Source organism: Sminthopsis crassicaudata, chromosome X (genome assembly GCF_048593235.1).
Source record: "Sminthopsis crassicaudata isolate SCR6 chromosome X, ASM4859323v1, whole genome shotgun sequence".
NCBI lineage: Eukaryota > Metazoa > Chordata > Mammalia > Dasyuromorphia > Dasyuridae > Sminthopsis > Sminthopsis crassicaudata.
Genome location: NC_133623.1, coordinates 75950149 through 75966509, shown reverse-complemented (window position 1 = coordinate 75966509; position 16361 = coordinate 75950149). Strand labels below are relative to the sequence as shown.

Below are 16361 nucleotides of genomic sequence, written 5' to 3'. Positions count from 1 at the left end.
CAACCAGGATGCTGCCATGTGGACCTCCCTTGTCAAACCTGAGACCAAGACCCCCCTCAGCCAGGAGGCTCAGATTTACATTGGAACTGCTCAGGATCAACACATTTCAAGGATGTAAATATGGACACCAATGCCATCTGACCTAATTTAAGAACAGAGAGGATTCAAATCTTTGATGCTGAGGGTTGCATGCTACTGCACTTAAGTCAAAACATTGGCTATATATAATGATTAACAGCTATCTTCATAGGCAGCCTTTATAATGTTGGCAGCACTTTGAGAGCGAGTCTGAATGGACCCATGTGTAATCTGCTATGAACAACCATTTGTATAGTGTTTCATTTTTTAATGTGTGAAAATAAAAACAAATTAAAAGATTTCTGTACAAGTCACGAAAAAGCAAGATTCCATTCTTCTGTGACATTGTGTTCTACAACCTTCTCAGCTCTGACTTGTGTGTTCTAAGAATCCATGCAATTATGACATTCGGTGTTCTAAGGCCCCTTCCTGCTCACACATTCTGTAGGCTATAGCCTTTTCTCCAGCTATAACAGTATAAGTTCTAAGAACCCTCCCTGCTCTTACATTCTGTGTACTAAGAACTCTTTTAGCTATAACATTTTATGCTCTGTGGCTCTTCCCAGCTGTGATATTTTGTTTAAAGGCCCCTCCCAGCTCTGATGTTCTATGTTCTAAGGCCCTACCCAACGCTGACTTCTGTGTTTTATGAACCCTTCCAATTAGGACATTTTATGTTTTCAGCCTGCTCCCAACTATGACATGCTGAGTTCTTAGAACCTTCCCAGTTCAGAATTCTGTGTTCTAATACCCATCACATCTCTGACATTCAATGTTTAAAGACTTGTCACAGCTTTAACATTCTGTGTTCTATGGCTTCACCCAGTTATGACATTCAGTGTTCTAAAAGTACTCCCACCTTAGACATTCTGTTTTCTAACACCTATCACAACACTGACATTCTGTTTTCTAAGACCCCTTTCAGTTCTTACATTCTGTGTTCTAAGAATTTCCCCAGCTATGACATTCTTTGTTCTTAGGCACATTTTAGCTCTAAAATTTGTGTTCTTAGGCCCTGCCCAGCTGACATTCAATGTCAATGGCTCCTTTCAGCTTTCCCATTCTGTGTACTAAGAACTCTCCCATTCTGGCATTCTCTCTCTGAGGCCCCTCCCATCTCTAAACTTATTTGTTTTAAGAACCCACAAAGCTATGACATTCTGTGTTCTAAAAATTCTCCCTATGACATTATGTGTTCTAAGCCCCCTCCCAGCTATGACATTCTCCATTCTAAGGGCCTCCAAGTGTGATATTTTGTTTTAAGGGCCCTCCCAGTTCTGACAATCTCTGTTCTATAAGCACTTGCAGCTTTGACATTCTGTGTTTTAAGGCCCTTCCGAGCTCTGACATTCTGTATTCTACAAACTCTTCCAGTTATGACATTTTTGTTCTAACCCACCTCCCAGATATGACATTGTCTTTTAATGAAACTTTCAAGTGTGACAATTCTGTGTTTTAAGGGCTCTACCATTTCTGATCATCTGATGTGTTCTAAGGTTTTTTCAGCTCTTAAGTTCTTTGTTCTATGAACCTTCTCAACTATGACATTCTTTGTTCTAAGCCTTCTTCCAGCTCTGACAGTATCAATTCTAAGAGTGCTTCCAGCTGACATTGTGTTCTAAGCCCACTCCCAGCTCTGACATTCTGTGTTCTAAGGTTCCGCCCATTTCTGAGTTTATTGTTCTAAGGCCCTTGCTAGATAGAGTCGGGAGGCATTTAGGGTTCTCTAACATTCTGTGTGCTAAGAACCCTCTCAGCTGTTATATTCTGTGTTTTAAGACCAGTCACTATGGATCCAACCATTCTGGAGAACAATTTGGAACTATGCCTTTGGGCATACTGTGCATACCCTTTGACCTAGCAGTGTTTCTACAGGGCTTTTATTCCAAACAGATCATAAAGGAGGGAAAAAGACCCACATGTGCAGAAATATTTGTGGCAGCCCTTTTTGTAGTGGCAAGAAACTGGAAACTGAGTGGATGCCCATCATTTGGAGAATATCTGAATAAATTGTGGTATATGTTTTCAGATCCTTCCCATTTCTGACATTCTGTGTTCTAAAACCCCATCCAGCTCTCCTATTGTTCTAAAAGCCCTCAGTTCTAACATGCCCCAGTTTGATATTATATGTGGTAAGAACATTCTCAACTCTAACATTCTGTGTACTAAGACCCTTCAGAATCCTGACATGCTAGGTTCTAAAAACCCTTTGAGCTCTTGCATTCTTTGTTCTAAAAACTCTCCCAGCTGTGACATTCTGTGTTCTAAGACTTTCCCAGGTCTCACATTCTGTATTCCTAGGCTCTGTCCAGCTTTGATTTTTGTGTTCTATGAATCCTTTAAGAATATGCCTTTTTCTTAGGACTCTTCCAGCTCTAACATTTAATTTTTCTAAGAACTCTTCCAACTCTAACATTCCCTGTTTTAAAATTCTTCCTTTCTCTAACATTCCATGTTCTAAGGGCCCTCCCTAACTTGTCCTTCTGTGTTATAAGGCCATTCCAAGCTTTGCTATTTTGTGTTCTATAGGTTTTCCCATCTCTGTTATTTCATGTTCTAAGGCCCTTTCCAGTTCTGATATTCCATGTTCTAAGGGACCTCTGAGCTCTGACATTTTCTGTCTTCTATGGTCCTTTCCAGCTCTGACATTCTCTGTTCTAAGGTTCCTCCCAGCCATGACAGTCCCTGTTTTAAGATCCCTCCCAGCTCTGATTTTCTGTGTTCCAAATCCTTCTCAGTTCTGGCATTGTGTTCTAAGTGGTCCTCCCATAACATTCCATGTGTCAAGGTGCCTCCCAGCTCTGCCATTCCATCTTCTAAGACCCCTCCCAGCTTGACAGTCTATGTTTTCAGGTCTCTCTCAATTGTCACATGACCTATTCGAAGGCCACCTCTTTCTGTGACTTCCAGTGATTCGGTTCCAGGGTCAGTACACCTGTCTCCTTGGGGATCAGAGTCAGGAAAAAAAAAAAAGGTGCCCTCCTTTTTGACTTCAAGGTCTCTTAGGCTCTCGGGTAGCCCATCCCGGGACTCTTTGGCTGCCCGGTTGGAGCCTCCCTCAGGGATAATAAGCACTGTGAATGTGCTAGGGAGCACTACAGCCCTTTCACCTCTAAATGCAACTACAGGGTGGTTGGGCTGGGAGCTGGTGAGTCACTCCCTCTATCTCCTCCTCCCCTAGCCTACTGAGCAGAACTTGGGTGGCAGTGGTGGGGAAAGGGTGCTTTCCTTTTTCTGCACAAGCAAGGAATGAAAACTCCCATTCCCTTGGACTCCTCACAACCTTTGACATAATTAACTGTGACAAATTGATTTCAAGTGCTGTGGCAGGAAGAGGAACGGGAAGACCACGCACTTTCTTCTGGGAGTTGTAGTTCGTGGGCAGGCGAGTGGCATGGTCGGTTTTAAGTGAGGGACTACAAGTTCCAAGCATCCCTGCGGTTCCCATCACAGTCTCCAAGCCCCCTGCCCGGAGGAGGGGGCTACATTGTGTCTATTGTAGCTTTTGGCCGCCTCTTCGGGAGACCTTCTCGGGACGGTGAAATCGGGCCTGAAAAGCATGGCTGATGAGCAGGAAATCATGTGCAAGCTGGAGAGCATCAAAGAGATCAGGTGAGCAACAGGGGCATCGGGGGACCCTCTGCCCGGTACCCCTGGCTGCAGCTGCCCCCTCCCGCCCTCGCCCCTGCCCCCAAGAGAAAGAAGATGTGAGCTTGAGGGATGGGAAGGGAGAATGCCCAGTGATGGCTGGGCTTGCCTGCACAGATCCAGCTGTATTCCTCCGGAGCATCTGGCGGGGCAGGGCTGCTTTCTTAAAGATGCTCCCTTGCCTGGGACATTTAAACCTCTTCCCACCCCACTAGTCTCAGGAGAAAGGAATCGCACGGCACCGACTCCTGCCTTGCTGGCCTTCGGGGAGCATGTAAATCCCTGAAATGCTAGCAGATTGGTCTCATTGTCAAGGTGGAGTGAAGGGATTCAAGAGATCTGAAATCAAATTTTCCTTTGCTATTCACAGTGGCCCTCTCTGTCTCTCTCCCTCTCCCTCCCCCTCCTCCTCCCCAAGTGATCTTGGCCAAGCCATTTCCCTCCTTTGAGCTGCAGTTCCTTCCTACCTAAGATGCTAGGAGTGCACATGATCTCAAAAGCCCCTCCTGCCTTTCAACTCTCCCAAACTCCGCTTCTGGAAGAGATTGATCTCAGAGGGACAAACCTGAGACGGTGGATAGAAGCCAATTTAGATCTGATATCAGGAAAAATCTCTTAGCAATTAGAGCTCTCTCGAAGAGTAAACAAGAGGTAATGGGAATGGGTGCCCCGTTGCAAAGATTGGACAATTACTTTTGGGGGGGGGATGTTGTAGGGGGCATTCTTGTTCAGGTAGGAGTTGGACCAAGTGGCTTCTAGGAGTTCTTCTAACTCTAAGGATCTCGGCTAGAACCAAAGGACATGATTTTGACGTGCAGCTTTTAAGGGATTCATTGAAAACCTAAAGAAGAAGTTGATAGATTGCTGTTTGGGGTGGGGGGATCGAATGGAAAACAAAATATTATAAAAGTAAATTTTAAAACTAATAAATACATTTTTAAAAAGAAATAAGTTGATAAAGAGGCTCCGAAACATTGGGATTGGAGAAGAGGAAAACCTGCATTCCAGGCTCACCTTTGATGTATAATGTCTGTATGACTCTGGGGAACTCACTTGGCCTCTCTGTGCCCCAGCTTGCAAAGGACTTCTCTAATTGTGGTGGCGAGTTTCTCACCAAGGTGTTCTCTATGAAGTCATAGATTGGAAACCTTTTAATGGGCTGGGGCTAAAAGATTAAGAAAAACCCAACCCAACAGCATAAATACATAGAATTTAAATACACACGCATATATGTATGTATTGTGAAAGGGTTGAGAGGATCCTAAATGAGAGAGTCTGATCACAGATTTGAAAAGCATTTATTGTCTGAGAAGAGCTTGCAAGGAAACAGAGAGGAAGAGAGTTCTCAGCTGGAGAGTGGAAAAGGGTGAGATATTTATGGTTTTTTTAGAAACTTTCAAGCAGGGAGATAGGGTTAGGGCCAACATCTGTAGACACAATAAGCCAGGTAGCAGGATGTTTGGAAAGTCCAGAGTCTGCAAGTGCTATCCAAAGTATTTTTGAGCTGTCACGGCTGAGTTCTGGAAGCTGCAAGCATCTCCAAATTCGGTTAGAGGTCACTCTCAAAGTGTCAAGCAACTCTAAGCCTCAAAAGTCCTACTGATTGGTTGGTTGTCCTGCTCCCCCCTTTTTTTTTTTTTATTTTGAAACTAGCTTTTTCTTTTCAAAATACATGCAAAGATAGTTTTCAACATTCACCCTTGCAAAACCTTGTGTTCCAAAGTTTTCTCCCTCCCTTCAACCCCCATTCAACAAATAATCCATTATAGGTTAATTCAGTTCTTCTAAACATATTTCCACATTTATCATGCTGCACAAGAAAAATCAAGTCAAAAAGGAAAAAAAGATAAATAAAAAAAGCAATCAGACAACAACAAAAAAGATGAAAATACCATGTTGTGAACCACATCCCGTTCCCATAGTCCTCTCTCTGGGTGCAGATGGCTCTCTCTATCAAGTCTATTGGTATAGGCCTGAATCACTTCATTGTTGAAAAGAGCCAAACCTATCAGGATTGCTCATCACATAATCTTGTTGCTGTGTACAATGTTCTCTTGGTTCTATTCACTTCCCTCAATATCACTTCATGTAAGTCTTTCTAGGCCTTTCTGAAATTATCCTGCTGATCATTTCTTATAGAGCAATAATATTCTGTAACATTCATATACCACAATTTATTTAGCCATTCCCCATCTGATGGGCATCCACTCAGTTTCTAGTTCCTTGCCACCACAAAAGGGCCGCTACAGTTTTTCCTGATCCTCTCCTGATTGGCTGGTTGCCCTGCTCCCCTGTGAAGAAGGGAAATTCTAACATAGTATAGTCATTACAGAGTTTACACTGATGCATTGTTGGTGGAGTTGTAAACGGATCCAACCATTCTGGAGAGCAATTTGGAATTATGCCCAAAAAGTTATCAAACTGTGCATACCCTTTGATCCAGCAGTGCTACTCCTGGGCTTATATACTAAAGAAATACTAAAGAAGGGAAAGGGACCTGTATGTGCCAAAATGTTTGTGGCAGCCTTCTTTGTAGTGGCTAGAAACTGGAAAATGAATGGATGCCCATTAATTGGAGAATGGTTGGGTAAATTGTGGTATATGAAGATTATGGAATATTATTGCTCTGTAAGAAATGACCAGCAGGAGGAATACAGAGAGGCCTGGAGAGACTTACATCAACTGATGCTGAGTGAAAGGAGCAGAACCAGGAGATCATTATGCACTTCTTCAATACCATATGAGAATCAATTCTGATGGACGTGGCCCTCTTCAACAATGAGAGGATCCAAATCAGTTCCAATTAATCAGTAATGAACAGAACCAGCTACATCCAGAGATTATTTGCTGAGTGTTTTTCTTCCCAGGTTATTTTTATCTTCTCAGTAGGGAGAGAGCCAGAGCTAGTCAACTGGAGCCTGGATGATGATTTATTGGGGATATTGGACCAGGTATTCTGGCTTAGGCTCTGGTTGGCTAGATATTCCAATTCTGAGTTTCTATGGTTTGTAATCCTACCCTGTTGTTCAGAGGAGGGAACTAAGATTTTGTGTCTCAATTTCCTTATCCATAAAATAATTCTTCCCTAAGTTTTATAAGACAAGTACTTTGTAATCTTTGAGTATTGTAGAAATGTGAGTTATTATTTATGAACAGGGAAATAATTTGGCCATAAAGAAACATGGGGAGAGAGGAAGGGAATGAGCATTTATTAAGCACCTATAACATGGCAGCTCTGGGCAGCTGAATGGCATAGTAAATAGAGCATTGGGCCTAGCAGTGGGAAGACTCTTCTTCCTAAGTTCAAATCTGGCCTCAGACACTTACTGTGTGGCCCTGGGCCTTCACTTCATCTTGTTTGCCTCAATTTCCTCAGCTATAAAATGAGCTGGAGAAAGAAGTAGCCCATGACTCTAATATCTTTACCAAGAAAACCTCAAATGTGGTCTTGGAAAGAGAGGCATGATTGAACAACAAAGTACTGTGCTGAGCAGCCAGGTACTTTGACTCCAAATCTAAGCTTACTTTCTCCCCACTATAGCTCCTGCCTCTGAATACCTCTGAAGGGCTCTTCCTAGTCTATGATTCTTGATCCAAAATTGTGCTTTTAGCTGTTGCCATATTCTGATACTGCAGGAACAAGACCATGCAGATGGAGAAGATTAAGGCACGACTAAAGGCAGAGTTTGAAGCTCTAGAGTCAGAGGAACGACATCTGAAGGAGTATAAGCAAGAGATGGATCTCTTGCTACAGGAAAAAATGGCCCATGTGGAGGAACTGCGTCTGATCCACGCTGACATTAATGTGGTATGTGGTAGGCAGATAGCATAGGACAGACTAGCAGTGGGTTCTAGAATGAACCTGGGCTCTCCTTGGAATTACTGGATCTCAGTATTTGGTTTCCTTGCTCCCTGGGCACAGGGGAATTGCTTGGCTGGGGTGACTTGACTAGAATAGGACTTCTTAAAGTTTTTCCACTTGTGACATTTCCCCCACCCCAACAAATTTTGACATAAACCCAAATGTGTGGATATGTAAAATAGGTATACAAATAAAACATTTGCTGATAATAAATCATAATTTTGTGACCCCTGGCATTCAGCTATGAGATTCCATATAGAATTGTGACCACACAGTTCAAAAAGCTTTGGACTAGAAAGTGCTTCAGGGATTTTAAGAATGGTAATGATGTAGCTAGCCAGAGAGTAGTTCAATTAGTTCATGTAAACTTATTGATACCCTTTATGTTTATATCACCTTCATTTCCAAATATATCTTTCCCTTAGTCAGAGATTCAACCCTTGTTATAAAGAATAAAAAAGTAAGAAAAGGGAAAAAAAAGCATTTCAACCAAACCAACCAGCACATAAATTGTACCTGATGTTTTATGCATTATTTACTACCCATAACCTCTCACCTCTGCAAAAAAAGAGAGAAAGGTGTTTTTTTCTCAACTCTTCTCCAGGGCTGTGCTTCTTGACTACTAGAATTTTGTTGCATTTGATTTGTTCTTTTATTTGTTGTTTCCATTTACATTGTTGCAATCCTGTATATTGTTTTTTGGTTTGCTAATCTCACTGTATCATTTCATATAAGCCTTCCCATGCTTCTCTGCATTCTTCATATCCAATCATTTCTTACAATAGAGTTGTATTCCATACATTAATTTACCATTTGTTTAGCTGTTCTCCAACTGTGGGATGTCCATGTTCTCTCCACCTCTTTGCTACTACAAAGAGTGCTGCTATAAATAATTTCATTTTTTCATTAGTCTCCATGAGGTATACGCCTAGCAATAGACTCTTTGGGTCAAAGAGTATAGACATTGAAACCATCTTATTTGCATAATTCCAAATTCCTTTTCAGAACATTTGGATCATCTAACAGTATCACCAACAATGCATTAGTGTGCCCATCTTTCTTTGACCTCTCCAATATCACCTATTCCTATCTTTTGTCATTTTTGCCAATTTACTGGGTTGAAACCTCACAGTTCTTTTAATTTTCATTCTCTTGCTTTGAGGGATTTCTGAGGATCTTTTATCACACAAACTCAATCTGAGTCTCCACTCAAGCTAACTCAATCTTAGGATAAAATTAGAGTCAAAGAACTTAGGTTCAAATCTTGGCTTTGCTACTTATTATCTAGATAACCTTGAACACATCACTTTCTCCCTCTGGGACTTGGTTTCCTCATTGAAAAATTGTCTAGAAAACCTCAAAGGTCCCAAAAAGCATTTGAGTCTATGAAATCAAGGAACTGCTATTCAGGATTGATCATATTCACATTTTACCACTTATGTCTTCATGTTGTTCCGTACCCTCATATCACTGCCACTGATTCTGCATTTCCCTATCTCTTGCCCATCTCCTGCTTTTGAAACCCATCCTTTCTTCATGGCCTAGCTTGGGTTTGCCAAGCAACCTTCTCTTGTTTTGTGATTAAGTTTTTTTTTTGTTTTTTTTTTTGAGCTGTGGCCCTGGGTATTGTCTCAGCATTTAGTTTGACAGGTGAAAAACCAGACAGCTTGGGGGAGGCCTGGCAGCAGTTAGCTAGAGAGATGCTGGGAATGGAAGCCAACGATCTTATGGTCAGCTAATTTCTTTCCCCCTGTCCCTGTCCCCCTGGGCCAGATGGAGAACACCATCAAACAGTCAGAGAATGACCTCAACAAGTTATTGGAATCTACACGGCGACTACATGATGAATATAAGCCCCTAAAGGAACATGTGGATGCTCTCCGCATGACCTTGGGCCTACAGAGGCTTCCAGACCTATGTGAAGAAGAGGAGAAGCTGTCCCTGGAGTAAGTCCCCCTAGCCTAAGTTTTTCCTGCCCCATAGCTGAACCCCCTGACAGAGAACTTGGGGAGGTGGGATTCAGAAAGCTCAGCCTTCTTGGGAGACTAGGGTCTCATCTTTCTGAGATCTCAGCTATGGCTTCATCAGGAAGACCAATCATACCTGGTTCCCTTCTAGAATGGGTATTCCTGGGGCATTGGCGGGGGGGGGGGACCATCATCTGACACTTTCTTGAGATCAAGACTGGGGAATTAGCAATGACCTAAGTCCAGGTTGTTGTCCAGTAACCTAATAGAATAAAGATTAAGGTGGTTCCTCGTGACCCTGGAAAATGGGTCCAGCCTGGCCCTAGCTTCTGAGTTTCAAGTTGTGCCCTTGGGCAGAAGGTACAAATCAAAGTGGTTCTTCCTGACCATGGAATAGCCTAGCCAACTTCTCCCCTCCCCCCATCCCACCCCTTCCAAGTTACTTCGAGAAGCAGAAGGCCGAGTGGCAGACGGAGCCTCAGGAGCCACCCATCCCTGAGTCCCTTGCTGCTGCTGCTGCCGCGGCCCAACAGCTACAAGTGGCTAGGAAACAAGACACTCGGCAGACGGCCACATTCAGACAACAGCCCCCACCCATGAAGGTGAGATCAGTGAGGGGTGGGCTTGGGAAAGTCCAGATGGCCTCAGGGCATGGATTCAGGTATGGATTTCATAGAAGAGCCTATAAAACAATGTCAGAATTTAGCAGCACCCTAGAATAGGGAATGTTAGAGTTGGGAATATCCAGGTTGGGAGGGAAGTTGGGATTTAGATGCTCAAACTTTAGATGAGGATACTAAGGCCTTAGTTTCACAGACACATAGATGATTAGAGCTGGATGTCATCTGTGAAAGCATGAGGGCTCTGCCCTCCTCACCTTCACATCATCCTGAGCCTGCACAGGCCCCTGGTCTATACCCTCCGGGCCCTGTGTTCTGCCTCCCCAGAGAGTACCCCTGACTGGGGGGTTAGATGGAACTCTAAGAAGTCTGAGTAGAAGCTTTCCAGGGCACTTTTTTGGTTTGCCTAGAGAGATTAAGTGGCCTGCCCAGGATACAGGGAGTTCGTGGCAAAGTCAGCCTGTTAGGGCTCCTTCAATTCAGTTCATCTGAACATCTATTAAGCAGCTACTGTGTGCCAGATGCTATACTAGACACTGAGGCTACAAAGAAAAAAAATGCATCAGTCCCTCCTGCCAAAAACTTTTGACATTTATTCTGCTTCGGCTTGGAGTTGCTCTAAAAATGAGCCTTCATCCTTAGATATGCTGGCCAGGTCTCACCCCCACAAATCTGTCTCCCAGGACACCCAAGCAGTTCCTGGGATGGAGTTATAAGCAAAGTCAGTTGATCAAAGTCTACCCAAGTAACCCTGTGCTAAGCCCAGCTTTTACCAAACTCACCCCCCCCATACTGCTGCCACTACCACACAGTCACCTCCTACAATATATCCCTCTCCCAACAATGTACCCCTCTCCTTACAATATACCCCTCCCCCACAATGCACCCCTTCTTCACACAATACATCCTTTCCCTCACAATACACCTCTCCCTCACCTAAGGGAATTCCAAGGCATAGTACAGTTGTCTCTGTGTGGTTTTCCATGGCTTCTTTGTAGAACAGTACCAATATTTCTAGGTTCTAGCCTTCAGTGGATTGCTGCCTTTATGCCCAGAAAGCTATTTAGTTGATCCACCCAATTTTTTTCAAGACCATTGGCATCCTCTCTCCAAATTTTGATCTTGAGGCTGGCCCAGCAGATGAGGGCTGATTCATTCTTTCCCTTTTGAGGCCCCCAAGTCCTATGCATTTGGTCAGGCAGAGGGGAGACAGAAGGCCTCTGAGCTTTGACTCTAGCTCCCCTTGAAGTGGAACGAGACCACTCACTTCCTTTGTTGGGTTTGTTCTCCCAGGCCTGCCTGTCATGTCACCAGCAAATTCACCGGAATGCCCCCATCTGCCCCCTGTGCAAAGCCAAGAGCCGCTCCCGGAACCCCAAGAAGCCAAAGAGGAAACAGGATGAATGAAAAGAAGACTAGGCTCATGGAGCTCCCCTGCTCAGAGAGCTCTTTCCCCTTGGCCAGAGTGATTGATGTCCAGGCGTGAGCGTTCCTCCCCTCCTTCCCTTCTTCCCTCTGTCCTTCCTCATCTTGTATTTAGTGGGATGGAAGCACAACTCTTTTTTCATGTTCTTATTCCTTCCATCACTCGGGATTTGGAGTTAGGAAGACATAGATTTCAGGTACTAAGGCCTGCGTGTCTGATAGCTCCTCAATCCCTGATTGCTACCCTCCCTTCCCCCTCCACACTTCAGGATATCATGTGGTGGCAGAAGTCGTCCAGGGGCCTGATGGGCTAACATCCCTGCCAATGGTGGATAATGGTGGGGTAAGTTGTTGGTTACTCATTGGGGCCCCATGTCACAAATGGGGCTGGTGCTCAAGGAATTGTGGGATCAAGAAAGACCACTATTCCCGATTGAGGTGGGGGAAGGGGAATGTCACTCATCAACAATAGCTACAGCAGAGGGACCTTTGAAGGTCATTATTGCCATTTGACCCTTTAGAACTTGGAACAGTATATTCCCTCTCTCCCTCCCTCTCTCAAGGGCATTCCTTCCCAGGCTTGGAAGATAGCATTTGTCTCTTGCCGACAGTTGCCAGGCATGTGCAACCATTGGTTTCCTAACCACTCAGAACAGCTGCCTTCTTTTCATTCTAACTCTGTTCCCACACCATGCCTTCTAGTCTTCCTTGGGGTCCAGTCTTAAAGGTGCTACTCTCTCTTTAAGACTGTGGAAACAGCTTGTATAACCCACCTATTTCACTTTCAGAACCAGTCCAGTTGGGTGGCCTCTTGTTTCTCTATTTCCCAGGGGCCTAGATGCTGACACAGAAGAATGTGGCTGGCCCATTCTTCCTTTCCCTTTCCTCCTAATGAGACCATAAAGTCCTATCCAATTACTTAGCCCCCTTATCCCTTGCATTGAAATTAATGCAAAAAACCATTTCCCCAAGTACCTGCTTGACCACTTTTTATCCTGGCTGAGTGGCTATTTGCAATTCTGGACTCCCTGGGAAGGGACACTAACATTTGTCAGCCTGTTAGCTTTGAAGAACTAATTTCTCTATATTTGATCAATGGTGCTTTTCTGGGGGGCTAGGGCATGAGAGTTGTTGGATAGTTCATTCTGGATAAGATTCTGTTTCGTATTTCCATGGTCCTGACTCTCATCTTCATTTTGGAGCTGTGCTGTGGATGTGTTGTTCCCATTGTGAGTCAGTCAACCTCTCTGGTAGGCCCTCAACCCTTTCCTCTCTCCCCGCCCCCATATGCTTGGGTCAGTAGGATAGATGGAAGTGGGCAGGGACCCTCTAAGATGATCTTCTTCCCTTAAGGAAATCCCATCCCATTAGCCACATGAAGTACCCCTGTCCTCAAGGCTCCCCACCCTGGGGACCATGGTCACAGCTTCTGAGCACACCTCTCTCCTGACTTACCATCTCCTCCTTTAAGCAGAAGAGTTTCATGTTCCTTACTGCCATTCAGGTCACTCTTGTGGAGACCTTTTTTGGTGTTAAGGGGATAGACCTTGACCAAATTTTAAAAGCTTCACCCCCATGTTCCTGGCAGGGACCATTTTTCCCCTTCCTTGTTTACCAGTAGTTTTAGTGAGTTGCCCCTAGGGGCTATATGGTCATAACCTCTGCCTCTTGGACTTATGTGTATTATATCTCTTGTCTATACAAATCTTATTAAATAAACATCATTCCAGCTTCCTGTAATCCTTCCTTCTTCTTACCATGCTTATGTTTTGAGAAGGCTAGCTGGGATTTGAAGACACCAGGAAGTTAAAGCACTGAATAGAAGAAGATCCAAAAGGATCTTGAAAACCAGAGAAACCCAACTTAATGAGATGGAATTTAAAAGGAATAAATGTAAAGTACTAAACCAAGGTCCAGAAAATCAGTTTTGTAAGTAAAGGATGAGGGAAGGTGTTGGACAGATGAATTGATAGAAAGATTCTCTGGGTGCTTTAATGGCCCATGAGGTTCATTCTGAGTCAATAGTGATTTAGGGCCCCCCAACAAACTAAAAAAAATCACAGGTTATAATGAAAAGAAGCTTAATATCCAGAATGAAGGAGTCAATTCTTCCCTAGTACTCTGCCAGGGTCAGATACCCAAATGGGCAGTGTTGTGTAGTTCTGAGCACCATGCTTTCAGTACAATGACAAAGCAGAGTTTATCCAGAGGAAACCAACTAGGATGATAAGAAGACAGGAGACCATTCCATAGAAGGATGAGTTGAAGGAACTAGGGATGTTTAATTTAGAGAAGGTAAGACTTTAAAAGGAATATGATAGCTGTGATATAGGAGAAAGCTTACAATTTCCCATTCTGTTTATCCCCAGAGGACAGAACTAGGAGCAGGAGATGAACATTGCAAAGAGGAAGATTTCAATTTGATTAAAAAAATAGTTCCTAACCTCTATTAAAGATATCTGAAGGAGAAATGGCCTACCTCCAGTGGTAGTAATCTTCCCATCACTGGAAGTATTCAAGTAGATGCCTACAATGGATATAGGTTCTATTTTCACCAGAACCTAGGTGCTATGGGACTTTCAACAAGTTAATCTGGCTCTCTAGGTTTCTGATGTTTATTGGCAAATAGAACAATCTTCTTTTCTTCCTACCACTCAGAAACACTGTGATAGTAATTTTTCATGATACTAGGAAATTCATCTTAATAAGGCAGATGGGAAACCCAGAAAGGTAATTGAGGTTCAGAGAAAGATGCTAAGGGGATAAGGTTTGGTTGGTACTTCTGAGAGGCATAGAAAATCCCTCCAATAAAGAGGAATGGAGAAGATAGCAATAGAGTCTTAGAGTTGACCAAAGAAGGATGGTTTTTTAGATTTTAGACTTAATAGAACTTATTTTACAAAAGGAGAAATCAAAATACTGAAACCTAATAAGTTTTGAATGAACAAAGACTGAATCCTCTCTCCAAGTGTCCCTCCCCTGCTTTTTTTTTTTTTTTTTTTTTTTTTTTTTTTTTTTTTTTTTTTTTTTTTGCCCATCTCAGTCACATAGATACCTCTTTCCTCTTTAGTACTTTGGCTATGATGGGGTATACCTCTCCCAGCTAAGTGGCAGGACCTTGGTCTCATGGTCCAAATGGTTAGGCTTCAGTCATAGGCAAAGTTGGCAGAGAAACAAGAGATTGCATCACAGACACTCCAGTATCTTTGCCAAGAATACCCCAAAAGGGGCCATGGAGAGCTGAAACATGAAAATGATGAAACAATTGGGATTCCTTTTATGGAGATGTCTGGACAGTGTGGGTGTCCATGTGTACGTAACATATTATTCTACCTAATAATTGAATCAGTTCACAATTCCACCAACAGTATCTCAACTTTTCCACATCCCATCCAACATTTGTCATTTTCCTTTTCTGTCCTACTAACCAAACTAATGAGTATATAGTAGTACCTCAGAATTGTTTTAATTTGCATTTCTCCAATCAATAGTAATTTAGAGCATTGTTTCATGTCACTATAGATAGTTTTGATTAGTTCATTTAAAAATTGCCTGTTTATTTTTTTTGATCATTTATCAATTAGGGAATGGAACTTAATTTTAAAAATTTGAGTCATTTATATATTTGAGATGAGGTGTTTATCCGAAAAGCTTGCTTCAAATTTTTTCCACAATTATGATTGCTAACTGTATTTCTCTCCATCCTATTTCCCCTGCTTCTTCTATTCTTTTTTTCTTTTCACCCTGTCCTTCCTCAAAAGTGTTACTTTTGATTACCACCTCGACCAATTCACCCTGTTTTCTATAAGCATCCCATTTTTCTTATCCCCTCCCCCTCCTACTTCCCTGTAAGGTAAGATGGATTTCAGCTGAATATTATGTTATTCTTTCTTTGGGCCAATTCAGATGAAAATAAGGTTCAAATATTCCCCACCACCTTCATCTTCCCCTCTACTACAGCAGCTGTTTAATGACTTTTATGTCAGATAATTTAGCCCATTCTACCTCTCCCTTGCCCCTTTTCCCAATACATTCCTTTAACTCCTTAATTTTATTTTTTAGATACTGTTTCTTCGTAGTCAACTCACACCTGTGTCCTCTGTCTATGTATACTTTTTCTTGTTTTTTTTTTTAACTTTTTTTTTATTATAGCTTTTTATTTACAAGATATATGCCTGGGTAGTTTTTCAGCATTGACAATTGCAAAACATTTTGTTCCAACTTTTCCCCTCCTTCCCCCCATCCCTTCCCCCAGATGGCAGGTTGACCAATACATGTTAATTATGTTAAAGTTAAATACAATATATGTCTGCATGTCCATACAGTTATTTTGATGCACAAGAAGAATCAGACTTTGAAATAGTGTACAATTAGCCTGTGAAGGAAATAAAAAATGCAGGTGGACAAGAATAGAGGGATTGGGAATTCTATGTCGTGGTTCATAGTCATCTCCCAGAGTTCTTTCGCTGAGTGTAGCTGGTTCAGTTCATTACTGCTCTGGTGGAACTGATTTGGTTCATCTCATTGTTGAAGAGGGCCTCGTCCATCACAATTGATCATCATATAGTATTGTTGTTGAAGTGTATAATGATCTCCTGGTCCTGCTCATTTCACTCAGCATCAGTTCCTGTCAGTCTCTCCAGGACTTTCTGAAATCATCCTGGTGGTCATTTCTTACAGAACAATAATATTCCATAACATTCATCATTTTCTAATTGCCCTAATAAAGAGAGTTTTTAGAAGTTACAAGTGTCACTTTCC

The 16361-nt window shown here is 42.7% G+C and overlaps 1 protein-coding gene across 2 annotated transcripts; it reads left to right on the top strand.

The window, feature by feature from the left end:
- Positions 1 to 3479: 3479 nt before the first annotated feature.
- Positions 3480 to 13340, top strand: ZC4H2 (zinc finger C4H2-type containing). Of its 2 annotated transcripts, XM_074277024.1 has the most exons (5): positions 3490 to 3690; positions 7363 to 7534; positions 9362 to 9534; positions 9995 to 10157; positions 11469 to 13340. In XM_074277024.1, exons 1-5 carry the CDS (start codon positions 3638 to 3640, stop codon positions 11580 to 11582), a joined length of 675 nt encoding a protein of 224 aa, XP_074133125.1. In that variant the 5' UTR covers positions 3490 to 3637; the 3' UTR covers positions 11583 to 13340. The 2 variants fall into 2 exon arrangements, with proteins under 2 accessions (XP_074133126.1, XP_074133125.1); XM_074277025.1 differs by lacking the exon at positions 9995 to 10157 and having other exon boundaries at positions 3480 to 3690.
- Positions 13341 to 16361: the final 3021 nt, after the last annotated feature.

Coding starts and splice junctions, on each gene's coding strand:
- ZC4H2 (XM_074277024.1), top strand. CDS start 3,638: ATGGCTGATGAGCAGGAAATCATGTGCAAGCTGGAGAGCATCAAAGAG. Junction 3,691..7,362: donor GAGAGCATCAAAGAGATCAG/GTGAGCAACAGG, acceptor CTGATACTGCAG/GAACAAGACCATGCAGATGG. Junction 7,535..9,361: donor TCCACGCTGACATTAATGTG/GTATGTGGTAGG, acceptor CCCCTGGGCCAG/ATGGAGAACACCATCAAACA.